General features: G+C 43.2%; 1 protein-coding gene across 3 annotated transcripts in view; it reads right to left on the reverse strand.

Moving 5' to 3' along the window:
• The window catches only part of col22a1 (collagen, type XXII, alpha 1), a 131,223-nt gene that overhangs the window by 21,659 nt on the left and 82,041 nt on the right, over positions 1-27,523 (reverse strand). For 2 of the 3 annotated variants that reach the window (XM_063185914.1, XM_063185913.1), the window contains 23 exons: positions 25,864-25,917; positions 24,571-24,624; positions 23,243-23,296; positions 22,767-22,820; positions 21,425-21,478; positions 18,820-18,864; positions 18,236-18,298; positions 17,745-17,798; positions 16,629-16,670; positions 16,133-16,165; positions 15,371-15,424; positions 12,590-12,643; positions 12,232-12,285; positions 12,018-12,071; positions 11,778-11,831; positions 10,548-10,652; positions 5,294-5,338; positions 3,622-3,699; positions 2,772-2,807; positions 2,483-2,536; positions 976-1,020; positions 715-750; positions 84-197 (listed from right to left, as the gene is read on the reverse strand). In XM_063185914.1, the coding sequence (XP_063041984.1) occupies positions 84-197; positions 715-750; positions 976-1,020; positions 2,483-2,536; positions 2,772-2,807; positions 3,622-3,699; positions 5,294-5,338; positions 10,548-10,652; positions 11,778-11,831; positions 12,018-12,071; positions 12,232-12,285; positions 12,590-12,643; positions 15,371-15,424; positions 16,133-16,165; positions 16,629-16,670; positions 17,745-17,798; positions 18,236-18,298; positions 18,820-18,864; positions 21,425-21,478; positions 22,767-22,820; positions 23,243-23,296; positions 24,571-24,624; positions 25,864-25,917 (1,290 nt within the window). Of the gene's footprint in view, positions 1-83; positions 198-714; positions 751-975; positions 1,021-1,449; positions 1,495-2,482; positions 2,537-2,771; positions 2,808-3,621; positions 3,700-5,293; positions 5,339-10,547; positions 10,653-11,777; positions 11,832-12,017; positions 12,072-12,231; positions 12,286-12,589; positions 12,644-15,370; positions 15,425-16,132; positions 16,166-16,628; positions 16,671-17,744; positions 17,799-18,235; positions 18,299-18,819; positions 18,865-21,424; positions 21,479-22,766; positions 22,821-23,242; positions 23,297-24,570; positions 24,625-25,863; positions 25,918-27,523 lie in introns of all 3 variants that reach the window. The other variant, XM_063185912.1, reaches the window with a different exon arrangement.

Here is a 27,523-nt window from a genome sequence, read left to right on the forward strand (position 1 = left end):
AAGCTTTTCGTTTACATTATCGCCTATGGTTTTGCCATTATTTCCCCCCAAATGCAGATATCCGACTTCAAGGATGGTCTTACCTGGTAGCCATCTTGTCCGTTCTTGCCAGCGGGTCCCTGGTGGCCCTTGTCTCCCGGTACGCCGGGTATGCCAGGGGGCCCAGCAGGGCCCGGGGGGCAATCCGAACACATGTCCTGGGTAGACACAGAGGAATAAGGGTGGCGTTGTAGTGAATGTACTGTATGTGTGTTTGTGAAAGTCTTTGTGTTTGTGAAAGTCTGTGTGTGTGTGTGTGTGTGTGTGTGTGTGTGTGTGTGTGTGTGTGTGTGTGTGTGTGTGTGTGTGTGTGTGTGTGTGTGTGTGTGTTTAAGTGTTTTTAAGTGTTTTAAGTGTTTTTAAGTGTGTGTGTGTGTGCGTGCGTGCGTGTGTGTGTATGTGTTTAAATGTGTGTGCGTGTGCGTGTGTGCGTGTATGTGTTTAAATATGTGTGTGTGTGTGTGTGTGTGTATGTGTTTAAATGTGTGTGCGGGTCCATGTGTGTGTGCGTGTGTGCGTGTGTGCGTGTGTGCGTGTGTGTGTGTGTGTGTGTGTGTGTGTGTGTGTGTGTGTGTGTGTGTGTGTGTGTGTGTGTGTGTGTGTGTGCGTGTGCATGAGTGCGTAAGTCTAGCAAGCGTGGGGCAGATAGCCTGGCACTTGTGTCTGCATGGTCACCTTCAGGTTCAAGTCAGAGATGTCAGCAGCTTTTCCCTAAAACACAGGAAAAACAGAAAGAGAAAAAAACAGAGAGCGAATCCTTAGAGACAATACAAGTCCAACATCAACAATTGAAGTCTGGCACATCCATTTGTGAAGCACTCTAACTTGTCTGAAAGCATTCAGTAAACAAGGTTGATATTTGGCATTAAACACTAAACGATTGATATTGCTCTCTTGTAAATGAGGAAATTATTGTTCACATTGTTTGATACTCACAGGCTCTCCTTGAGCTCCCTTTTCACCAGGCCTTCCAGGTAACCCCTGTGAAGATGACAGAGATGATATTTCAATGTTGGGGAGTCAAAACAATTCCATTTTAACAATTCGCTTTAAGTAAGTTGAGTGAGTGAGTGAGTGAGTGAGTGAGTGAGTGAGTGAGTGAGTGAGTGAGTGAGTGAGTGAGTGAGTGAGTGAGTGAGTGAGTGAGTGAGTGAGTGAGTGAGTGAGTGAGTGAGTGAGTGAACTTGGGGTGACCGTCCGATCTTCGAAAGGAGTGAGTAAAACTGAGTTTTATCGGAAGTTGGCCTTTAAGGCAAATTCAAGTCTGGCACAACCATTTGTAAAGCACTCTAACTTGTCTGCAAGCATTCAGTAAACAAGCTTAATATTTGGCACTTTACACTACACAACACGACTGATATTGCTCTCTTGTCAATGTGGAAATTATTGTTCACATTGTCTGATACTTACAGGCTCTCCTTGGGCTCCCTTTTCACCAGGTCTTCCAGGTAACCCCTGTAAAGATGACAGAGATGATATTTAAATGTTGGGAGTCAAAACAATTCCATTATAACAATTCACTTTAAGTAAGTAAGAGAGTAAGTAAGTGAGTGAGTGAGTGAGTGAGTGAGTGAGTGAGTGAGTGAGTGAGCGACTGACTCACTCATTCACTCGCTGAATCATACACTCTCTTACTCAGTTAACGGTGTCAGTGTTACTGAATCATCGTCGTCTTCAGTAGTCATTGTGTTTGTATTACTCTACAGTGTCATGCAAAACTCTTCATGAAGCTAGGGGTGGCCAAAGTAAAAGTAGAAGTATAAAACAAAAACTGCCATAGTTGCCTACCAACACAAGTAACTTCACTGCTCACTAACTGCTCTACAGTTACTATCAAGCGATCTACCTGATTCTGTACTGGTTGGATCAAATTCAGGGGCTTTCTTTTAAGGTTTTTAGGGTTTTTTTTGTTGCAACAAAGTCTAGCCACCGAATTAGGTACAATGGAATAACGGGTGTAACCGCTATGTAATATCGTATCATTACATTACATTGCACTTAGCTGACGCTTTCATTTATTCAAAGTGACATACAACTATTATTATTTTTCAGGGTATTGGTTACAGTCCCTGGAGCAATGTGGGGTTAGGTGCCTTGCTCAAGGGCACTTCAGCCATGGATGGAGATGTAGGGAGGTCGGGATTTGATAGTGTTGCACTTACACCATAAATTCACTTGTACTTTTACTTTGGCTACCTCTGCTTGAAGCACATACTGTATAATCAGGGCTCTAAATTAACACCAGCCAACCAGCCAAATGCTGGAGAAAGTTCGGTTTGGCTGGTAGAGAAGAACATCTTACTAAGCACTTTGTCCCATTAGTCAGTATGTGTTTGGCAACTAAGATTAATATCTACTAGCCATTTTGGCTGTTGATGAAAAGTTAATTTAGTGTATAATGTATGTGTGCACTGTGAGTGTGTGACTGCATATCATCCCTTACATTGTGTCCAGCGGGACCCTGTGCTCCAGCTACACCCGGTGGGCCTGGGTTCCCCTGAGACAGCAGAGACACAACAAACCATCATCACCAAGGCAACTGGAGCATTGTCCAAAACAAATTACATGATTATATGATCATTAACAACATAGACAATTTGAGCGCTGTCAAATAATGTATGATAATCATCAACATAGACGACTTAAGCATCGTCAAATACATTCATACAGTCCATTTGATTGCATGTACTGTATTTCATATGCAGGTGGCCAAAGCCAACAAGTATGCTCACCTGAGCGCCTCTCTCTCCCATTGGTCCTAGAGGTCCCTGTGAAAGTCAGAAGAAGTCAGCGGAGGTCAAGTCAATCCAAGTCAAGTCAAGTTTATTTATATAGCCCATTTCACTTGCACGCACAGACACATGCACACACACGCACAAGCACACACTCGCACACACAAACACACACACACACACACACACGCAGGCACACACACGCACGCACACAGGCACGCACGCACGCACGCACGCACGCACGCACGCACGCACGCACGCACGCACACACACACACACACACACACACACACACAATGATGTAAGACAGACAGAGCAGTCGACATAGACACGTGCAGTAGTTGGCGCCACATCATCGGGCACACACACAGACATATATAGCCAGACATTGAGACACACAGACATTGAAACATTCAGACAGACAGCACAGTTGTCTTTTCAAAGAAGAGACAGTCCTGAGGCATTCGAGATGATAGTGCATCAGGACCAGAGGGGTATACTAAGAAGCTGGTTAAGATGTAAACCAGGTTAAGGTAAGAGGTAAATCATCGAATAGAAGGGCCTTCATAAGAAAATGAGGACTCCAGGCTCTTCTATTAGATGATTTACCTCTTAACTCACCCCAGTTTACTCCTGAACCAGCTTCTTAGTATAGACCCCATCTCTTCTTAGCAAATACATTAGATCGCCATACTGAAGAACACCAGAGTATACAGTGCAGTTGTAAAGTTGTAAACAGTGCAGATGTAAAGTTGTATACAGTGCAGTTGTAAAGTTGTAAACAAGTGCAGCTGTAAAGCTGTAAACAGTACAGTTGTGTTTCCTGGTGGTGGGTGTGTGGGTACGGTACCTGTGGTCCAACTTTGCCCTCCCCTGGTGGGCCTCTGCCTCCTGGCATCCCTTGCATCCCTGGAGCACCAGGCTGGCCCTGTATGCGCACACACACACACACGCACACACACACATGCACACACACGCACCGCACACACACATGCACACACACACACACACACACACACACAAACACACACACACACAAACATGCACACAGACACACACACGCACACGCACGCACACACACAAACACGCACACGCACGCACACGCACACACACACACACGCACACACACGCACCGCACACGCACACGCACACGCACACACACCTTGTGTCAGTGGGCGATAACCACTGACTCCCAGTGCTGTCCTAATGCCTTGAGGACTCCTGCATTGAAATATCTCTCTTTCACCACATGAGCACCGCTCTTCTTCTCCACACCGACCCACATTTGCTCTCTCTCTCTCTCTCTCTCTCTCTCTCTCTCTCTCTCGTTTTTTCTCTCTCTCTGTCTGTGCATCTTTGTGTGTGAAATGATGTGTGTGTGTGTGCGTGTGTGCGTGTGTGTGTGTGTGTGTGTGTGTGTGTGTGTGTGTGTGTGTGTGTGTGTGTGTGTGTGTGTGTGTGTGTCCGCGTGTGCGGCTTAATGTGCATGTTCTGCTGATTCAGCTGCTGCTATCTCTGTTTCAGTCGGGTCTTATTTCTTCATTAGTTTGTTTGTTTTTGTGTATTACTTGTTTGTTTTGTTGTTTTCGGGTCTATTTCCTGGAGTGAGCCATGTTATTATAGCGGGACAAATTCTCTATTACTTTGTTTGTTTGTATAATTTCTTTGTTCTGCTGAAATGTCTTGCTGGTCCCTTGATATTAAAACTTCCCCAAATGGAAATAGATCCCATTGTATGGCAGCTTCCAAAAGAATGCAGATTTCTCACAATGATTTTGTTTCTACAGTATACAGTCCAGCATTGTTATTTCCCTGCTAAACTCAGTCATAACTTGAATGCCTGAATAATCCAACTGGTATTCTACAATGTCAAATAAAAAATGCATTGTGGAAAAATGTGGAAATGTAGAATACAGTAGAGTACAGAGGAGTAGAATAGAATAGAATAGAATAGAATAGAATAGAATAGAATAGAATAGAATAGAATAGAATAGAATAGAGCACAGGAGAGTAGAGTAGAGAAGAGTGAATTACGCTGAAGTTAAGTAGAGCATGCAAAGAGCAAGTAGAGTTGAACTGGGTTAGTTTAGGTTGAGTTCAAGTAAAAGTAAGTATTAAAAAGTTCGAGCCTGAAGTCTCTTTCACAGATGAGATCTCCGGGCAGAGGGACAAAATCCCTGTGGCCCATGATATCTTTTTTGCTACCCGTAAAGTGCCAGCGAAAAGCTTAAAGTTTCGAATATGATTAGGGGGGGCGGTGGGGGGGGTGATCTAGGTCTGCAGAGAGTTCTGGAACTTCATTGGTGAGTGAGAAATGCTGATACACCTCTTTCTCGTTCAGCTTTTATTTCATCTAGCGTATGTCTTTGTCCAGTTTCTTCAACCATCTCTTTGATTTTATGCATTCACTAACCATTATCGAGGCTCCCTTGTGCGACTAAGTGTAGAGTTAAAAGTGTAAGAGTTAGGTGGAGACAGAGAGGGGGGAATAGAGGAATAATGAAAAACTAAAAGTATATTACCTTCAACCCTGGAGGTCCTTGTGGTCCCTGTATTCCTGGCTCACCCTGTAAAGTCACAGATGAAATAATTACCATATAATAATTACCATGTTCACATATGGTACCGCACACACACACACACGCAAATGAGCACACACACGTGTGTACACGGACATGTGCAGTACGTATAACTCATAGTACATACCTTACAATATAATCTTAGACAAATACAGTATGGTGCTATAGACCTATTTCATTATCAAATGTTGTCTTGAACTTCAAGTTAACATGTGATCACAACCACACTTCCTGTACACTTAGCCACCCCCCCCCCCACACACACACACACACACACACACTCCACACACACACATACACACACACATATAATATAATTACATAGTGTCATATTTTATGTGCAATGTGTTTGAGCATACACACTGTAATGTATATAATATTACATTAATTAACAATAATTACATATTATGCCAGATTTTATTGTGGAATGTACTGTAACACACAGGCCACAGGCACCCAAGATCAGTTACTGTATGAGGACAACTCTACACAAGTAAAAGATGCTTTGTCCTCAGCCCATTAGATATCAGTAAATCAGTGTTTTGTGTTGGAATTTGTTATGGATCAATGACACACAAATACAAAGTAATATAAATCATATATACTCAGGGCTCTGAATTAACTTTTTTCTAAATCTAAAATGGCTAATAGATAAAAAAAAAGATTGATAAAAGTTGTATTAGAATGTCTTTATTGTGTTTTGGAAAAGAGCTCTTCATATACTGCACCTATACAAGATGTTCCGTTCCCAGTTGGCAGCAGTGTTGCCAGTTTGGGCTGTTTCCCGCCCAATTGGGCTGCTTAGGATGGCCGTGTGCGGGTAAAAATGGCACTTAGCAGAACCCCCCCCCCCACACACACACACACACACACACAATTTTGCCATAGAAATCAATAGAATTGGGTAGGATTTTGTGCTTTCTAGGCGGGTTTTGAGCGTTTTTTGGGCAGGAAATCATCAGCCTCATCTGGCAACCCTGGTTGGCAGCCTGTTGACTTTACAATTTCCAATTGTGTTCTCATTCGGTTGGTTCTCAGCCTTTTGGGTCTCAGCCTGTTGCTGAGAGCTAACCACAACACCTGCAGCTGGCAGAGCTGCTCTGCATTCGTTCCCTCATTAGCAAGATGCCACGCTATTAAACAGTGGTTTGACTGACGTGCACACACACAGGCGTGTGCACACACACACACACACACACACACACACACACACACACACACACACACACACACACACACACACACACACACACACACACAAACATACACACACACACACACAAAGGCCCAAACACACACAGGCAAGGCAAATAAACACACACGCAGGCACGCAGGCATGCACGCAGGCAGGCACGCACACACGCACGTACGCACACACACACACACACACACACACACACACACACGATCCCCCCCTCTTCCCTCTCCCCCATGAAAAACAAAAGCGTAAACACTTTTCGCACCACCACAGTTCTACAGAGCACATGAAATATGCAGAGTCAGGGGCAACAAACAAACCACAAACTCAGGCCCATTACAGCTTAGGCGGTCTAGGCTGGGGCACCAGAGGCTGACAGTAAGCACGACACTACACCACACTACTACAATACACTTAGTTGACGCTTTTATCTAAAGTGAGTTAGGGGTCTTACACACTAGGGTCGTAAAGCGCCGCGGAACGGCCGCGATTTTTACCGGTGTCTGTGAAAATACATTGAAACATATCTGTCCTTACACACCAACCGGCGGTAGTCGGGCGTCAGCGGCGCGGGAGCCGGCTCCGCGCTACATTTGGAAAATAGAACTCGAGCGTATTTTTCACGCCGGCGACCGGCGGTGTCTCATTCAAATGAATGGCAAAGTAGCACGCTAGCTCTAGCTGTGGGGGGGTTTTGAACAGGACTGGCTGCGCACGCCGACGCTGTCAGTGTGAAAGGCAGCCGGCCGAAACTAAGCAGAAAGACAGCGTTGGTCTCGCGACTGTTTTGTTCGGCTTTGGTATGTTTGACCCTTTACAGTTATTATTTAGAGGGCATTGGTTACAGGGCTGGTGAAGGGCACTTCAGCCATGTATGGAGGTGTAAGGGTGGGATTCGAACCTTCAACCTTCTGATCTTAAAGAATAATTTCAGCCAATTTCAACATGCAGTTGTAATGCTCACACTACCCAAGACTTGTCAGTACCTGAGACTTTTTTTTCCTTCAGCCTTTTCCGAGATCCTGGTCATTGTAATGGGTGCAGGTGTTTGTTTACATTTCAAAAAAACATCCTGATTTATTCCCAAAAAACATCCAAAAGGTTATGCAACATCAGCAGACAACTAGCAAACAGTGATACCTTTTGGGAAAATATTTGGAGTAGGCCTATGTTTAGATTTGTTTTAAATATAAACAAAAACTGCCCCCATTAGAATAGCTCAGATCTCGGAAAGGGCTGAGCCGAAAAAGGTGGCATCACCGACGTGAGCAATACAACAGCATATTGAAATTGACTGAAGTGGTCCTTTAAGTCCACGCTCCTAACCATTAGGCCTCAGCTGCCTGACAAAGCGCACTTATCGCAACCACACTCAGTGGAACTCCATGTAGTAGTAAAGATCTGGCTCAGTAGGTAGGTACTACCCTTGAAAGTGGACAATCTTCAAGCAAAGTCAAATTATATTCTTTTCTATATATGAACCACAATTATCAACACCCCCAGACCCCCACATCCCCAATGAGACTGTAATGCCCTTAAAGGTGCAGTGTGTAGGATAGTGGCCAGAGAAGGTATTGCAACTATGCTGCTCATTGAAACAGTGCTCCCTATTGCCAAATTTGACCTTTTCATTAATATTTACTAAATAATAAACACCAAAGAACAGTAGGTTTTGCAGTTAAAAATGTCTATTTTTGTAAATTCAAAATGAGGGACCATGGAGAAGATCCATCTTTTCATGTATGAACAGTGCAATTTTCCCAGTAATAATAAATACTGAACAATACTGAATAACGAACACCATGAATTCTGGAAATAAACTACTAAAAATAATACACAGTGCACCTTTAATGTGAGATCTAGCTCAGTGGGTAGGACAGTTCATTCGACAATTTTATAAAGCCAAGTCAAATTCTATTCTTTTTTCATGCATAAACAACCACTCATCACACCCCCAATCAAAGGCATTTCAGAGAGTCAAGATGGCACAGAGGCAGGCTTTCATGTGATATCTGACACAGTGGGTAGGGCGCTTAAAAGTGGACAATCTTATAAAGCCAAGCTGAATTATCTCCCTTTCTATGTAGAAACCACAATCATGAAGCCCTCATTCAGTTGCCCTCCACGCACGGTAGTAAAAGATGGCAAAGAAGGAGGCCTCAATGTGAGATCTGGCTCATTACGGTGGACACTTAAAAGCGGGAAATTCTATACACAGCAAAATTACCGTACGTCCCTTTTAATGTATAAACCACAATGTTTCAATACATTCCAGACAGGGCTCTAAACTAACACCAGCCAGCTGGCCAAAAGCTGGTGAAATTTCAGTTTGGCTGGTAGAAAAGACTAACTTACTAGCCACTTTGACCTATTAACGAGTGTGTGTTTGGCTATGAATGATTAACATCTACTAGCCATTTTGGCTGGTGGTGAAAAAAGTTAATTTAGAACCCTGATTCCAGAACTAGACTGTGCTGCTTTCCCACAAATAATCGTGGAGGCTGTGTACAGGCTGTGCACCACATGAATTTCCATACATATTGAAGAAAGGGGGCAGAAATGCTGAGTGTGCTTTTGCATTCTGCTTCAGTGCTATTCAGTGATGTGTTTGGGTGATAACGTCTACCTGCTGTGCAGAGCAGAATTATTATTACAAGCCAGAGCAGGGACATATCATGACACTATGGGCCCCTGTGTCTGACAACAAGAAAGCAGCCCCCCTCCATGGGTGTTGCTCATTTACAAAAAAGACTTAGGGTTTCAGACTAGATGGTAGAGACCCTATATGGTTAGAGGTTCGGGGGCTTGTCCCCTGAGTAATTCTGAGTAATTGAGTTATGAAAATACAGTTGGTAAAAGTGTGATTTTAACACAATATGAGAATGGATATAGAGAAGCTTGGGCTTCAGGGCCCCCTTCACTCTTGGGCCCCTGGGCCTGTGCCTGGTAGGCCCATGCAGTAATGTATATATGAGCCAAAGCCCTACATCAGTGTTTCCCAACCAGGGGTACGTGTACCACTAGGGGTACGCGAGCACACTGCAGGGGGTATTTGGAAAAAAATAATTTTAACAAATGTATGGAGCATAGTCACACTGCAATAGAAATAGTGATGTAAAACATGATTTAGGGGGTACTCATGGCACAAAGGACTAAGGGGGTACATGACACAAAAAAGTTTGGGAAACACTGCCCTGAGTGGAGCTGGAGTAAGCTGCCAAGAGTGGCAAAATTATTTTTTTCAAAGTTGATTCCATATTTACAGTGTCAAAAATTAGCACTCATAATGCTGCTCCCACTCTGTAGGTGATTAATCAACTCTTTCAAGCAGAGCCTCTATTAGAAGCTTTGCCGCTCTCAAAATCTTACTTTTTAAGATAAAATGAATAAATCTTAATCTGTTAAGCAAGATTCTCTGCAATGTCAGTGTTGCAGTCAATAGCAGTGTTGTTATGATGATGAAATTGAGGGTTTTTTTTTCAGCTAACAGTGAGTTGGCTTACCAGGCCCACTATACATAGGTTTCACGTTTACAAACATTCGTTTTGTGAGGAGGGGCAAGATGCTAAGCAGCCAACCACGTGAGCTCATTTTTTGAACAGCAGTTTCCAAGAATCAGAAGTTGAAGAGTGTGCAGCCAGGGGTGCGCAGTTGAGGGGTGTTTACAAATCTGAAACTCATGTATACGATGTATGGTGAGGGCAGGTAGGTACAGTAGGTGCTTATCCTGTGCCCACTTTAGCCAGTCTTTATTAGTGTTGGTCCTACTATTGGTAACAGTCCCAGGAGCAATGTGGGGTTAAGTGCCTTGCTCAAGGGCACTTCAGCTGTAGATGGAGGCATAGGGAGCGGTAAGGGTGGGATTTGAACCGGCAACCCTCCGATTGTAAAATGACCAGTCTAACCATTAGGCCGCGGCTGGCCTCTTAGTGCTGGTCCTACTCCCTGAGTTAACACTGAATATTGTACTGTGTGGGCAGCAGATGTGCAGGTGCTTACCCTCTGTCCGTCTTTGCCTTTGCCTGGTGGGCCGGTCTCTCCACTGAGGCCCGGGGGACCTGGAAGTCCCGGGGGACCAGCAGAACCCTCTTTGCCACTCTCTCCCTGCGTGGGAAAAAAAGAGGAATTGTTATTACATTACATTACATTACATTACATTTAGCTGCCTGGTGGCCCAGTCTCTCTACATTACACTTACCAGACACTTTTCATCCAAAGCGACAAACAGATATTACAGGGTATTGGCTACAGTTTAAATGACTCGCGCGAAAACCAAATACTGCCACCATTCCTTTTAAAATCAGTATTCTTTGCATGTAACTCGATCATTGTTGCTGGCCATATCTAGCAGCAATCACGTCAAATGGGTATATGCCGAGCTCCAGCCCACAGAACAGTTAACCTAATAACACTTCTGATTTTAGTCTTTAATTTATGTTTCCATAGTTGCTCGAGTTTTACAGGCAATTTTGCCTTTCATTTTCACTTTCTGCACCCCGACACAGGACTAATTTTTTTCTTTTTTAGAAGTGTGTCACATGACATTATATGTCTGCCAGGAAGTATGTGATGGGCTTACAGGCAGGGAAGCTGACAAGGGGGGACAAAGGGGTCAGTTGTCCTGGGCCCAGGGAGATGGGGGGCCCATAATTGGGTCCTCATTACATTGAATGTATTGGGTGGGGGGCCCTTTCAGATGACTTTGTCCTGGGCCCAGCCAAAGCTGTCAGCGGCCCTGCTCACAGGGGAGGTGTGATTCATCCCTGTCCAATTCCCCTTCCTATCTTGCTTTCCAATTCTGCCTCCATCCAGTGTTGCCAGATTGGGCGATTTTCCGCCCAATTGGGCTGCTTAGGATGGCGGTCTGCGGGTGACAATTTTTGGCCATAGAAATCAATAGATTTGGGCGGGATTTAATGTTTCCTGCCGGATTTTGAGCATTTTTTGGGCTGGAAATTATCAGCCTCCTCTGGCAACCCTGCCTTCATCACTTGGCAAAAGGCACATAAGGTGAAGGAAAGCTGTGAGCATCAGTAACCGTCTGCCACCATTAACATTCACGTCTGGTAGCTCAGTGTCTACTCTCGGAAATATTAATGACTAGATGACAAGAGATTGGAGACCGCTGTTGTCTCCTCTCCTCTGAAAGCTTATCAAAGTAAAATGAATGGTTATGTTTGGGTCAAAATATTGAACCGTGATACACAGGTACTGCTGGCTGGGTCTCACCTTCTCTCCTCTAGGTCCAGAAATGCCAGGTGGTCCGATGCTTCCAGGGATTCCCTACCCATAGACAAAAACATGGACATTAACACAGGTCGAATGGACCATTAATCGATTAAACAAATCACATCCACACAGGTCTGGCACACTTCACTTACAGCTGACAGTGACAACAAAACACAAACATTCCTCACGTTCACACAGATAAGAACATTTGTTTACTGCGAAATAAAAGCAAGTACATACCACATTGCCCGGGAGTCCACGCATACCCTGAGCTCCGGCCAATCCTGGTGGGCCCTGGTGGTCACATGATCCACAACGTGATAGGATATTAGACCACAGCACAGCATTAGACCAAGTTCAGTCAATCCAGACACTTTTCTATAGTAATAACAACTGTATAGTATAATATCGTTTTTTATAATATAGTACTTGAAAAAAAACTTCATTTGCATACCGGATCTCCAACTCTTCCAGTCTCCCCTTTAGGTCCTGGCTCTCCTTTAACACCCTAGAGAGAGAGAGAGAGAGAGAGAGAGAGAGAGAGAGAGAATATAAATAATGAAAAATGAAAAAGACAAATACCGAAAAATAGAGAAAGAGACATATAAGGTATAAAAATATAAGGCAGAGGAGAAAAGGGAAAAGGAATGGCACGGTGAAACAGACAGACAGACCAGACAGACATAGGCAGATAAAAAAGACTACTATCAATAAACCGTCCTTGTCTGGGGGCCAGACAATGAGAACAGAGCTGTCGCTCAGAGACTAGCAATATAAGGACATGCAGTAATAGGAGGAATATGATAAAGTACCTGAGGGCCTTGCTGTCCTTTGAAGCCCTGCTCACCCGGCAGACCTCTTTGACCCTGCAGAACACAGGAAAGGAGACGTAGAATTCATAATGATTAGCAGTAGCGTTGCACCGATACCGATACCAGTATCGGTGGATCGGCACTAAAATGGTGGTATCGGTATCGGCGAGTACCAACAAATGGAGCACCGATACCATTTACAGGTGCTTGTACACCTGAAAGTGACACTTGAACAGCCTTGACATTAGTTATTTCATAGAGGTATTTAAAAAGTATAAAACGTTTTGCTGGATTCACTTTGTATTAGTCTTTTTCCTGTTTCACAAAGGTAGGCAGCAGCCTGACAAAGCCATGCAATGATTTTACATCCAAGTAGTATGCACTACAGCCCTTCATATACATTTCAAATAGGGTGGTATCGGTATTGGTATGGTATCGGTATCGGTCGATACTGCACAACCAGGTATCGGGCATCGGTATCGGGGCCAAAAAATTGTATCGGTGCAACACTAATTAGCAGTAGTAGCATTAGCAGTAGGGAGGTACCGAATTCAAGGTTCAGTTTCAGATGTAGACAGATTTTGGCTTGTTGACGGGGTTCGGTTTCGGGTTTGGTGAGACGTAGAATTCATAATGATTAGCAGTAGTAGTATTAGTAGTAGGGAGGTGCCGAATCCAAGATTCCGTTTCAGATGTGGACAGATTTTGACTTGTTGACGGGGTTCGGTTTCGGTTTTGGTTATAGGAGTAGGATTCATTTTCAGCTTCGACCAAATTGTAAGCAGTGGATTCGGTATTCGGCAGAACATTATTGCTCACAATTACCAAATCCAAGATTCGGTTTCGGATAAGCCTGGATGTTGACAGGGTTCAGTTTCGGTTTCGGTGATCGGAGTAGTATTCGGTTTCGGATTCTGTCTTCTACATGTTGCTGAATTTCAATTTACAGCTTTTGCTTTACTGATTTCTTCCTCTTTGTTGTCTTGCTATCAACATTGAACCTTACTGTAAGCAGTCTGCCTTCAGAACTTCAGAAACAGGAGGAAAAAGCGGGGAGATATTTTCAAAAGGATTATCATTTTCATTTTAAATTAATTTAAAGTTTTAAATCATACTCCCTCTGAAATCATACCAGATGTCCATGGACATTTTCTGTGTAGAATCAACTGCTTAATTTGATCACAATGGGCCACAGATGGTTTAAGCATAATTAGAAGCCTGTGTGAGGCTCACAGCACAGCACAGCGATAGACCTCAGCAGCCTTTACCTCAACCAGGGGCGCATGTCTCTGGTATCAGACAGGGCAACCTAATTAGGAAGTGATGAAATGATATGTTCAATGGAGATTTTGTAATGCTGTAAGATCATTTAGTATGCTTGCTTAAGGTGGGTCTCTTCATACGGCATCAATAGACATCAACAGGGCATTGTATGCTTTGCTAAGAGCACAAAATATAATTTAGGGGTGTAAGAATAAATTAGGGTTTGAAATTCTGGCTTCTCCCCTAAGATATCTTATGTACTTTACATGTTCTCAGTCAAATTAGCTTCTAAACATCTGCAAAATGGTTATAATTAGACACCAGTGTGAGACTGACAGTACAGCAATGCACCAACAGCCCTCACCTTTAACAGGGGCCTGAGGGCCAGCTAATTTGAGAGTGGCGATGTGATGCACTGAACAGACGAAGGTCCAGGTCCAAGACCAGACTGTGCAATTCATTAGACAATGGTGGTGGCGGGTGATGGTGGACCAAAATAGAGCTGAGCAAAAGGCCCAGGATGCTTTATGGTCATATGAAGTTGTCAGAGTGAAAAATGGACCCCAGTCAAAAAGTCTTGAGGTGTTTTTTTTCTTTCTTTGTGGCTGGAATTGTTTCATCTCAGTTCAGATAAGAGCCGACTTTCTCTTCTCTTCTCTTCTCTCTCTCTCTCTCTCTCTCTCTCTCTCTCTCTCTCTCTCTCTCTCTCTCTCTCTCTCTCCAGCTGCTTTGAAAGTGAAAAGTTCATTGCAAGAGCAGCACAAGTGATGTGGTACGTCAGCTGCATCCGGCTGACCTGAACTCTGCTGAGATGGGGAAATTAACTCCTTTCATTTGAAGGAAAACTTTTGTTTTTCGATTACTTTCTCTCCAACAACATTTGCTTGGAGATTAAAAAAAGTGGATGGAAGGTTGAAAGGTGAAAAGCTTGTTTGGCATGCAATTGATTTCCAATTAGTTGTCTGGCAAAAACAGACATGTCTCTACATATTTCTGCTTCCACATGACTCACATTTATCACACCACAATCTGATCAAAAATATATCAAGAAAGATGGCATGTCTGTGAAGAGCTACTGGGGAGAGTTCAAAGGTCAAACTTAACGTTGTTGTAGTAGAAAAACTTAACGTTGTTGTAGTAGAAAACCCTCCTAATTTCTGTCCATTGTGTCCATAGTTTATTACTGTCCTCTTATTTTATCTCTAAGAGCAAAACACATACAACTAAAAACTACAGGATTTTAACTGTAATATAATAACAGTAATTACTGATGTAGCATTATATGTATGGAAAGCTGCACCTTAAGATCTGACTCAAATGTAATTTTTATTGCATGTTCTGTTCATACAACAGATGTGTGTGACATAAACTTTGCATCCTATCTCTCTACCGCCATCTCGCTGTCAATGACTGAATTGCAGGTAAACTTAAAATTCCATAAGACATTGTCACCACACTAATCTACAGTATGTTGTACTGTGATGTAAAATGTAATGAGTGAACGTCTCTTTAACTCACCTGTTGACCAGGCTCTCCTGGTTCTCCCGTCTCTCCTTTCTCTCCAGGTGCACCCTACAGTTGAACAACATACAATCAAATGAGCAATACAAAAAAATAGAAAACACAAGACAAGAACAAATATTCTAGACATTCCATTTTGTCACTATGGCTCTGCTTCCTTGCTAACGGTTAAAAGAAATAAGTGACTCCTTTCATGGTGTTCAAGCGGTAGACCTTGCTGAAATGAATGGTAATTTGACTGCATCCATAAGTTATGAACTAATAACTGATTATACCATACATTCCCAAGCTCTTTTCCCCAGTGTATAGAGACACAATTTCACACCCTGGTTTTGCAACAGCACAACCTTTTGCAGTTTTTGATTACTTGATTACTGTTATACGTACAGTATGTATAACAGTAAAGTAAACAAGTAATCAAAAATTGGAACATACTACTATGAAATTGTCTTATTTATGTAATTGCAACACCGGTACATACTCGTACTACTCTTATATAGTTTATGCATAGTTTGTACACCAGATATTCCACTCTACCTCATGCAGTAGACACACTGTGAGAGTACTACTTCAACTTTGTAGAATCGCCTGTGAAGATATTCATGTATGCGCCCACAAATAGCAAGGAAGTCCATAGATTAGGTAGGCTAAGGTAACTGTTAGCCTGATTATCATCGACGTCCAAATCTCTTCAATGCTGAAAGTATTGCGTCGCTAGGAGGGCACAGCCTGGCTATGTAACTATGGCTGTTGACTTACTCTGTCTCCAGGCTGGGGAATCACATTGGCGACCTGTAAAAAGACACAACAGAGATTTGGATCAGTTGTTCACTCATTACCTGGCAGTACACAGGTGTCATGTGGGGGATTTTAACAACAGAATGGAAGGAAGTTCTACTCCTGTTCATTTCAATGGAAAACACTACGGCTAGTGAACACATTTTTCCAAGTTTCAAAATGAAGTTTCATGGGTCCTACGGAGCCATCGTATATTTAGGCAAATCATCATCATCATCCATGCTTACAGTAGAGGAGCACAAAGCGACTCCAACCCATGCAGGGGCATACCATATTCTGGCCAGTCAACCTGTACTAGAGATGTTCTATTGGGAACTAAGGAAATTATCCACTGTACTTTTCTCCCCTAATTTCGACACCCCTGGACCCTTAACTCCATCCCACCCAGCCCCACTTCATCCCTGCATCATCTGCTCCCTTCCCAGCCCGTATGGTTCCTGCTGTAAGCATTACTCACGTCTCCTGGCAGGCCCGGCGGTCCTCGAATTCCCATTGGGCCCTGGGGTTAGAAGGAAGCAGGGAAAAGAGATGGTGATTGGTTATGGTCACTCACTTCTTTTCATCACCAGTCAAATTGGCTAGTAGATGCTAATCTTACAATCCAAACATACATCACTAATGGGTCAGTGGCTAGTAAGTTGGTCTTTTCTACCTGCCAAACAGAAATTTCGACAGCATTTGGCTGGTTAATTTAGAGTCCTGGTTATGGTATGTAATGTTGAGAGAGATAGTGATTTGGTTGCTGTACTTAACGACCTCATGAATGCAGTTTCTCCACATAAGCTATTAGAAGACAGAAAGCTTAATGAAGGACCTTTGGGGGTAAGCATCCACAGAGTTTGCCAAACAAAAATAGTAGTCATTGCTATTGCTTATTTTGGGGTGCAGACAAGAGTGCTGTGTGTGTGTGTGTGTGTGTGTGTGTGTGTGTGTGTGTGTGTGTGTGTGTGTGTGTGTGTGTGTGTGTGTGTGTGTGTGTGTGTGTGTGTGTGTGTGTGTGTGTGTGTGTGTGTGTGTGTGCGTGCGTGCGTGCGTGCGTGCGTGCGTGCGTGCGTGCGTGCATTGTCTGTGATGTGTAAAATACAGAGAGCCAAGACAGATAGACAAGATAGAGAGACAGAGAGAGTAGAAGAGAGAGTGCTTAAGAGTCCTTTTACTCCATCACAAGGCCATCCCAACCTCTAACAATCTGAACGAGACAGACAAAATGGCCTTGTGTCGCAGTGAAGGCCTCAGTCTGCTGTATTGGCATCTCACTATGTCTCGTACATGACCTTAGGGCCCTGGCCTAATTTTAGCTTTCATTCATTCACATTGGCATTCAGACCCATACACACAAACAAATGCAAATGTGCACACAAGGTTTCTCTCTCTCTCTCTCTCTCTGTGTGTGTGTGTGTGTGTGTGTGTGTGTGTGTGTGTGTGTGTGTGTGTGTGTGTGTGTGTGTGTGTGTGTGTGTGTGTGTGTGTGTGTGTGTGTGTGCGTGCGTGCGTGCGTGCGTGCGTGCGTGCGTGTGTGTGTGTGTGTGTTTGCGTTACATTTTAATTAAAAAAAGAAATTAAGCATACTCACCATTTCGCCTCTTTCACCCTTTGGTCCAACTGAGCCATCATTTCCCCTGTCACCCTGGGGAACAGATCAATGAGGAGATCAGTGGTGCAAAACTTGAAGTGCTTTTTCATACACAGGCAAATAATTAAAGCAAATCTCATCATTCATAACTCATAATTCATGATACTCATATCTAATATTTCTGACACAGCACTCTGATTTGTTGACTCTGATATCTTGACTAATGTGACAATTTTAAATTAGAATACAATCAGATATTTTTTTAATTTGCTTTTTTGCTTTATTTGTTTGCATATAACCACCAATAACCTGACAGTCATTATTTGTGTGAAAATCGTCTTTCAGAAACTTCCTTTGCATATGGACTACATACAACAGTGGATTAAAATTGGTCCCTTACACTCCCTTCTTGCTAGGTTGCTTGTTACTGTACTGCTTGTTTGACAGTTTTGTTTGTTTGTTTGTGGTTTGTATGTAATAAATAAACTCACCGTTGTTCCCTTTTCTCCTCTGGGGCCTGATGGTCCTGGCAGTCCAGGAGAACCTCCCTCGCCCTGTGGATCACCATCATCATCACCATCATCACCATCATCATCATCATCATCATCACCACCATCATCACCACCATCATCACCACCATCATCACCATCATCATCACCACCATCATCACCACCATCATCATCACCACCATCATCATCATCATCATCATCATCATCATCATCATCATCATCATCATCATCATCACCATCATCATCATCATCATCATCATCATCACCATCACACATCATCACCACCATCATCATCATCACTATCACCATCATACATCATCACCACCATCATCATCACCACCATCATCACCATCACCATCATCATTGCTCTCTCTCTCTCTCTCTCTCTCTCGTTTTCAAAAAATAAACACAGATGTTTAAAAACGAGTGTGTGTGTGTGTGTGTGTGTGTGTGTGTGTGTGTGTGTGTGTGTGTGTGTGTGTGTGTGTGTGTGTGTGTGCGTGTGCGTGTGCGCGTGCGCGTGCGTGCGTGCGTGTGTGTATGTTGCGTGTGTGTAACCAACTCACTCTGTCCCCTGGAGGTCCGCGTGGCCCTGGGGGTCCATCCTCACCCTGGAAGACAAACACAAAACCCACTTAACACACTTAACCAAACACACTTTACATTACAGCACATCCGTGTCAGCAGCACATCACCTACCATCCCATTACAAGTCACCAGAGTACCGGTAACACCTCAACACAAGCTTCCATCACCACATAGAACAACTACTTTCACCACCGTCATTTCAAACACCCTTTACTGCCCATCTGTGACAGCAGATCACCTACAGGCCCATTACAAGTCATCAGGGAACCAGCCTGATTGTCATAGACTTCCAAATCTCTGTTTGAGACTTATTCTAGCCCCGTGCGTAATGATTAATGTTTCCAAACGGCATGGTTTACCCGCCTCCATCGGTTTGCTCCCAGGTGAAAAAGTGGTTCAATTTAGTACAATAAAAGCACAACTGAAGTGTACTTAGCATGTTAAAAGCGCACTCACACTTTTTGTGCTAAGAAAAAGTATGTTTACAATATGCTTATTTAAAGTGTACTTAAAATTAGATGTAATTAAGTTGCTCTCAAAGAAAGTACACTTTGCGAACCATACATAAAGTGCACTTAGAAGATGTTTGGCTAAAGTGTATTTAGAGGAATATACTAGTAGTGTTCTAATAGTGAACTTACTAAAAGTGTATTTTTTAATAACATATTGCAATTGCACTTTTTTTAAGTGCACTTTGATTATACTTCACCCAAGTGACTTCGAAGTGTGATTTTCTATAGTGCGCTTTAAAGTAAATCACTTTAACATATTGGAAGTATACTTTTTCTAAGTGCACCATGATTGTGCTTCATCCAAATATATTCAAAGTGTGCTTACACAAAGTGCATTTACCCATCATGCATCATCATGCATGTACCATCATGTAATGCACTTCTTGGAGCTCAATTTCTCAAACAGAAAGCCATTGACCTCTAAGGAATATCTTTGGTTTGCATGAAAATATTACTCATTGTTATATTCTACGTTTATTGTAGGAGTTTTAAAAATTTTAAAGTGGTACACAAAAAATGACCATGTTCCCACCGTCATTATGATGGTCACGTATATGTTCTGGTATATATAGGCTCACACTTCCCATGACATCATGGTGAGAGGTAAGTTGGAACTAGTTGTTCAAACAAAGATTCAAGGGTAAGCATTAGTGATCAATTCAAATGATCAATTGCAGGAAGGTGGAACAAGAATGAAATAAAGTGAAATACGTATCTGAAATCTCTGTAACAATGCAATGATTGTAAATGTCAGTCGTGCTAGGCATGCATACTGTATCACTACTGTGACATGTGGTTGTGTGTAATGTACAAGCTCTGAGGACCAGCATGGATTGTACTATTACATTTATATTATTTCATGTACTTGGGAGTGTACTGTAAATATACTTCAAGCATACCTGTTATATATTTACAATACTTAATATGATATACTTTTTACAGACTTAAAATGTTCCAATGTAGTGCAAAGAAGCATGAAGTTAATATACTTTTATTGTACTTCTAGTAACAATAAAATGTTATAGAAGTGTACTCAAGCACACTATTAATGCCATACGAATGCATGAAAAGCGTGTTTGGAGCATACTTTCAAAAGTATGCTTGTAGTGCACTTAAAGTTGTCCAAAAGCGGTGCCAATTTAGCATCCTCAGTGTGCTGCAAGTGTGCTGAAGTACTGCTTTAGAAGTGCTTCAGCGCACTAATAGTGCAATGAAGCGCACTTTAAATCGCCGAAAATAGTACACTTTGTACTAAGTACGGTCAAAAAAAGTACACTTTAAGTATATGGGTTTTTCACCTGGGCTACTAGGTTTGTTGTTAGAGGGGGCAGCAGGTTGACAAGAAATACATTTACAACACATTCTCATCATCCTCATCATCATCATCATCCTCATGATCATCATCATCATCCTCATGATCATCATCATCATCATCCTCATGATCATCATCATCATCATCCTCATGATCATCCTCATCATCGTCATTATCATCATCATCGTAACCACTATAAATATCTGCATCACTTCATGTCTAATCATCCCCAACATTGTCCTGTAACAACATGCCTTGACAGCTAATGTCTGAGCTAAGGGACGCCTCTCCCTCCACTAAGAGAGGTGTTAAGAGCAAACATGAATAAGAGATGAAATGACATCAACAGCATTGTCATTACCAGAAATGCATTGTGTCAGCTGTATACAGGGGCATAAGAACCAGACCACATTGTCACTATCACTGGGCTTATACACACTTAAATATTTCATGACACATTCTCCAATACCTACACACACACACACACACACACACACACACACACACACACACACACACACACACACACACACACACACACACACACACACACACACACACACACACACACACACACACACACACACACACACACACACACACGAGCATACAAACCTCTCTCTCTCTCTCTCTCTCTCTCTCTCTCTCTCTCTCTCTCTCTCTCTCTCTCTGACACATATAACAAACCTTCAAAGTTTGAGAAGTTGAGGTGGATTTTTTTGAAGAACTTTATAAACAGAATTTCCTAGCAGTTCTCACCTTTGGTCCTGATTTGCCAGGTGTGCCGTCCACACCTGCTTCTCCACGAGGTCCCTGCATGGCACAGGCACAGAAGAGTGTTTGAAGTGGGAAAAAATAACAGCTTTCAGTCTTACATTTGAACAGCAAGCTTTCAAATATCTTTCTAAAAAAAATAAGCACAGCAAAAAGCCTCAACAAAAATCAAAAACTTCAACAAAAAAACAAAAATCAACAAATCCCGTACTATACAGCCGTCAATGTCTGGGATCCTAACTGTAGCATAGTATGTCAGTGTCAGTTGGAATCACAGTGAGGTATCGTGATACATTTGTCAAATTTTCAGAAGGAAAATCGAAACATTAATGACACAATTGCAAGCCATTGTCATTGTGGTCAGAAGTGTATTTGGTATGCGGCGGCTTACACACAATTTTCACCAATGTATTTTCAACTACTGCTCATGAAGAATCCAGAACAGGTTTTTACTCCACTAAAATGTAAGAATACTTTTTAAACACACATTTCAAAAGTATGCACTTGTCTGACACCACACATTTCCAATTACAATCAAACTTGTGAGTACCCTTTAGGCTGATGATTGTGTGCTCTGAGGTAGTTGTGAAATCTGAGCATTAGGGCTCAGGAATAGTAAAGAAATAGTGGATAACATTTTTGTGTGTATCAGTTGAAAAAACTAAGTGCAATATATAACAAAAAGGATCTGCTTTCAAAAATGTCCAGGGCTCTCCCCCATCCTCCTCCATGACTGAAGTACCCTGAGCATGGTACCTTCCCGCCACACTGCTCCCTTGGGGCGCTGTTTGGGGCTGCCCTCTTGCATGAGTGAGGCATAAATGCAATTTAGTTGTGTGCAGTCAGTGAGCACTGTGTGCTGTGGAGTGCAATGTCAATGGGAGTTTCCCAGGTGGGCTTTGACTTTGGAAAACAGCTGTAATGTTTCAATGGGTCTCACATTTTTTTCAATGGACAGGATCGGTGGTAACATAGCATGACTCAGGATTTCATTACAACTCTGGAAACTGCAGTCCAACTCTGTGCATTACAACAGAATGGGCCTGCCAGCACTGCAGGCTTGCGTCTACTCAGCATGTCTGCTGGAGAATGAGTGTGTATGTGTATGAGTTTGTTTGAGTGTGTGTGTGTGTGTGTGTGTGTGTGTGTGTGTGTGTGTGTGTGTGTGTGTGTGTGTGTGTGTGTGTGTGTGTGTGTGTGTGTGTGTGTGTGTGTGTGTGTGTGTGTGTGTGTGTGTGCGTATGAGTGTGTGTGTGCACTCGTGTGTGTGCGCGTGTGTCTGGATGCGAAGCCCCAGATCCATATCCATATGCTTAACACCACTGACCTTGGCTCCATCGTTGCCTGGGAAACCGTCCAGACCGTCTTTGCCCGGCAGACCCTAGAGAGATGATAGGCAGGGAGGGCAGAGAGGAAGATGATGTAACAATGCAATGCTATGGTAACGGATACTGCTGCTCCTGTGGTTGCTAGGACAACAATAGCTGTCATGGTGAATGAAGAGAAATAGAATCTGGTCCATATAGCGTCCGTGAGGTAGGAGGCTGGGCAGTCCTGTCACATCCAGGCAAGCTAACAAGGCAATTGCCTTGGGCCACCCAGTTGACAGTGGGCCCCTGGGTAATGACTGGTTATGCAGGTCCTACTTGTATTCAAAAAGTGCAATGATGCTGCTACAAGTTTCTCTCTTGAAGAGAATAAAAGGGCCCCAAGTATCTATTTACATAGGGCCCTCAACAACCTTTAAACGGCTATGACAAGAGAGGACCTGTGAAGGTCAACAACAACGCAGCGGAAACTTACTGCTTTGCCAGGCTCGCCCGGCTTGCCAGAAAAGCCGATTTCACCAGGAAGACCCTGCAGCAGAGAAGAGCACACAAAACATGGGGTTAGGAAAGCAGGTGTGAGACTTGAAATTGTTTACCACTTCATATTTCACAAAACAATGATTAAACCTTAACCTTAACCTTAAGCCTTAACCTCTCTAAACCCTCCTCAAGATTGATATGCCTACAGTAGGCATCCTTACAGTTTTAGCCTATCGATATGTTTCCATTGTTTACAAGTGCAGTTGGCATACTGTATTTGAAAGAACTAAAATGAAGGAAGGACAATATTTATTCTCTGGGTGTTTGTATTTCAGTATTTACAGTCTGGTTTGAATTACAAGTTTTTGCCGCTGCCAGATCAATAGGACATATCCAGCAGGAGCCACTTGCTGTATGCTCTCTTCTTCAGGGCGCATGCCATTGGCCTGGTCCTGACCATCCCATAATACTACCATTTCATTTCATATTCATGGTCTGGAGGTCGATTGCAGGAGGTGGGAAGGACATGTTCGGAAAAATCAAGATAAGTTGCTGAACGAACATGTCTGACGTCTATCTTTGGGGATGTAGGACCATTTAACAGATGTCTGACAGAACATCCTACTGTAGGATAAAATTACAATGTAGGACCGTTTGTCAGAACACCGGCCAAATCCTACCGCTCAACATCGCTCCACAAAAAACAGTTACCAGACGTAGTGCGGAGCCAAGTCTCTTGGCGGAAGTACGTAGGATGGTGTGCAAGGCTAGCATGCCATGTCACTTCCATGGGGCATCCAAGGTGTTAATGCAGTGGTTCTACACCTTTTTAGGTTAAGCCCGCGATCATACTGGATGCGGATTTTACTGGATGCAGGTTTGTTCTAATGTTTGTTTTGTCCCAACGCCCCCTTGACCATATCACAAGCCTCCCAACGTCCCCCTGACCATATCATGAGCCTGCCAACTCCCCCCTCTTCCCCCCCTTAGTATTAAAAAATTAAAATATGCTAATGCACCCCAATGCCAACTGAGCACCCCACCTCTCAGCTGTATCCATCCCAACGCCCCTCTAGGGCTCCCTAAGGCCTCCTGGTGGACTGTAGACAATCAGTTGGGAAACAGTACATTAATGTGTTCAACTGAGTGGCTGGTGAACTGAGATGGCCCAGGCCTGGCAAGGCTCTTGCTGGGTGCAGTCATGGAAGCATGGAAGCATGGAGACCAAACCAGTTACGGTATCTCTGTGCAGAAAGGGCTTCCGCACACCGGCTCCGACAAAGTGCGGCCGGCCAAAGTAAGTAGGAGAAGTAGAGTACTCACAGGAGGCCCAGGCTGTCCAGGGTTGCCACTATTTCCAGCTGGCCCTTGAGGACCCTAGAGAGAGTGGTAGAAAGAGAATACATAACATGACAATTTACACAACACGGGCGTAAAGAGAAGCCACAAGAGGTGGCATAACTGCTGTTCCAATGTTGACCACTAGATGGGAGAGATTGACATGTAAGGAAAGTAAAACCAAAGAATCGTATATCAGAGTTAAGATACATCAAGCTTGTACTTCTCCTGGATCTGTGATGTCAGGTGAACGCCCCTTTAGGCGACATTTGGAGAACTTTTGGAGACTTAACGTTGAGAATAAATTGAGTTCCCTTACCGCTATAGATGGCGGTAGCGCACATCTCATGCAAACCGCCACCAACGCCGCTGAAAGAGGTGGAGAAGAAGAAGGAGGGGACAACGCCCCCTTAGGAAACCAAACTTGAGCAAACTCCTTGGCATTGGGTGGGCGTGGTTTGGGGCATCTTACTCCAATAGACGATTCTTTGGTAAAGCCGTCTCACTAGTGTACAGTTACACATTTGTATGCATAAGCCCGATTCGCACGGGATAAAAATTACCTATGGACCACTGGTAATTCATAATTATCCCTGGACCTCTGTGATTTTTCGGGGCGCATTCGGACAGGATAAATAAACTTCTGTTATTTACTCAATTCACAAGACATTACAAGGGGGTACAGACGGCGCGCCTATGTGAAATTACCCTAGGACGTCTGTGTTTCGCCGAAATACTGACAATCATGAATGAACTCTCATCATGGCTAAAGGACTTCCCAACTCCTTATTACCTACCTCATGATCATCACAAGTTTGTTTGTGTGTATTATCACACACCATGACTATTTACGAAACACAAGTATGAAGAAGGGAATCCAAAGTAGGGTTGTAGGCCGCCTACATTTGCACCATACAGTTGTGAAGTAGAAATAGATAGTTATGTCTGGGGTATGATCACATAAAAATATTCAAGTGCTCATCAGTGTCCAATAGAGCAATTTTTGAGAGTAAGAGAGAGGCAAGGATGTGTGTGCGTGAGAGAGACAAGGACTATTAACTTTACATCAGAGTGCTTCATATTTACCCTCGTTCTAAAGTGGAAGTCGATGTTTAAAAAAAATGCTGTCCTGGGCTGTATGAAAAATGAGGAATGACTATGTTTCAAGCGCTGTTAACAAAATAATTACATCAAACTACCTGTAGGTACGTAGACATTAAGAAATGAAAACAAATGTATATACTTTGTATCATATAAATATTACAAGACAAATCTTACAGGGGGTCCAGGAAGTCCGTCAACACCAGGCAGGCCATTGTCTCCTTTTTTACCCTGAAATGAAACACATACTGCATTAGTGATACTGAGAGTCATCAGGTCACAAGCGTGCACAGACATTTTGGGGGGCAGGTGCTTGGGGGGGGACTTCTGGCTGCCTTACTAGGCTATATGGGGATTATACTGAGGCATTATTATCACACGCTTTTATAAAGCATATCTAGATGATCATGTCAACACAGTCCACAATACTCAAAGTAACGTCCCTGTGCACAACCACTGTCCAGGTGCTGGTGATGTGCAGTAAGAGTAATCCAAGTAAATGAAGGATGAATCACCGCACACTGGTATCTTTGCTGGTATTTTATGCTGCTTCCTCAGGTTCACTCTGACATTACGTATGTCACCCAAAGGTGATAAGGGTGATTACCTGGTCACATGACCTCACCCACTTTGAAGTACCAGCTACCAGCTTCCAAACTACCAGCAAAGATACCAGTGTGCGGTGATTCATCCTTCATTAACAGTCCACAAAACATTCTGAAGAAAAAAAAAAAAATGAACTTTCGAAAAGGGCACTTCTTGTCCAGGAGGGCTTTAGCACCACCTCGTCTCTGTCTGTGCATGCCTATGCATCAGGTTCATCTTTGCAGCATTTGGTAGGGTAGTAGTTAGATCAGTGGTTCTCAACCACCTTTTTTTGGACAAATGCCCCCTTAACCTCATCATAAGCCTGCCAATGCCCCCCTTAGTATCAAAATATAAAATAGATTAATGCTCCCCAATTGCAATTGAGTGTGCCCCCTCTTTCAGTAGCTGCCTCTTTCTCAACACCCTCCAAAGGATCCCTAAAGCCCCCAGGGGAGATGTAGAGCCCTTGTTGAGAAACAATGATTTAAATGAACAAAGGGCTTCACACCCCACATCAAGAAATTATAATTATCATAAAATCACCTACCAAGACAGCATGACAACGGGAGTAACAAAGATGGTGAAAAGGGTTGAAAAGAAATTTAGAAAATCATTTTTAAAAAGACATAAGTAAGCGCCTGAGTAAGTAAATTAACATTAAACTCTATATCATTACAACTGAATGGTTAGCCAATAACACTGAACTCCATACCATAAACAGTGACCAGTACCCGTTTCAGAATCACTGCAAAGTGTCAACTAAAAGGCTAAATGCTGCCACATGGTGGGGAAACTGCTGTACTACCACCCCATGTCAACCTCCAGAGAGAGGCAGTTGGGTGTGTGTGTGTGTGTGTGTGTGTGTGTGTGTGTGTGTGTGTGTGTGTGTGTGTGTGTGTGTGTGTGTGTGTGTGTGTGTTTGTGTGTGTGTGTGTGTGTGTGTGTGTGTGTGTGTGTGTGTGTGTGTGTGTGTGTGTGTGTGTGTGTGTGTGTGTGTGTGTGTGTGTGTGTGTGTGTGTGTGCGCGTGTGTATGTGTATGTGTGTGTGTCACAGAAATGCAAGAGAGTTTGTTGAGGGTGAAAGATTTCATGGCCAAGCAGTGAAGCGGACTACAAGCGTGCTGTCCTGTCTCCTGTCAGATTTTCAGCACTCTCCTCTGGGCCACTGCTTATAACTGAACCCCAGCTTACACAAACACACATGGACACGCACACGTTAACACATTACACACAGTACAGACGGGCACAC

Source organism: Engraulis encrasicolus, chromosome 20 (assembly GCF_034702125.1).
Source record: "Engraulis encrasicolus isolate BLACKSEA-1 chromosome 20, IST_EnEncr_1.0, whole genome shotgun sequence".
Taxonomy (NCBI): Eukaryota; Metazoa; Chordata; class Actinopteri; order Clupeiformes; family Engraulidae; genus Engraulis; species Engraulis encrasicolus.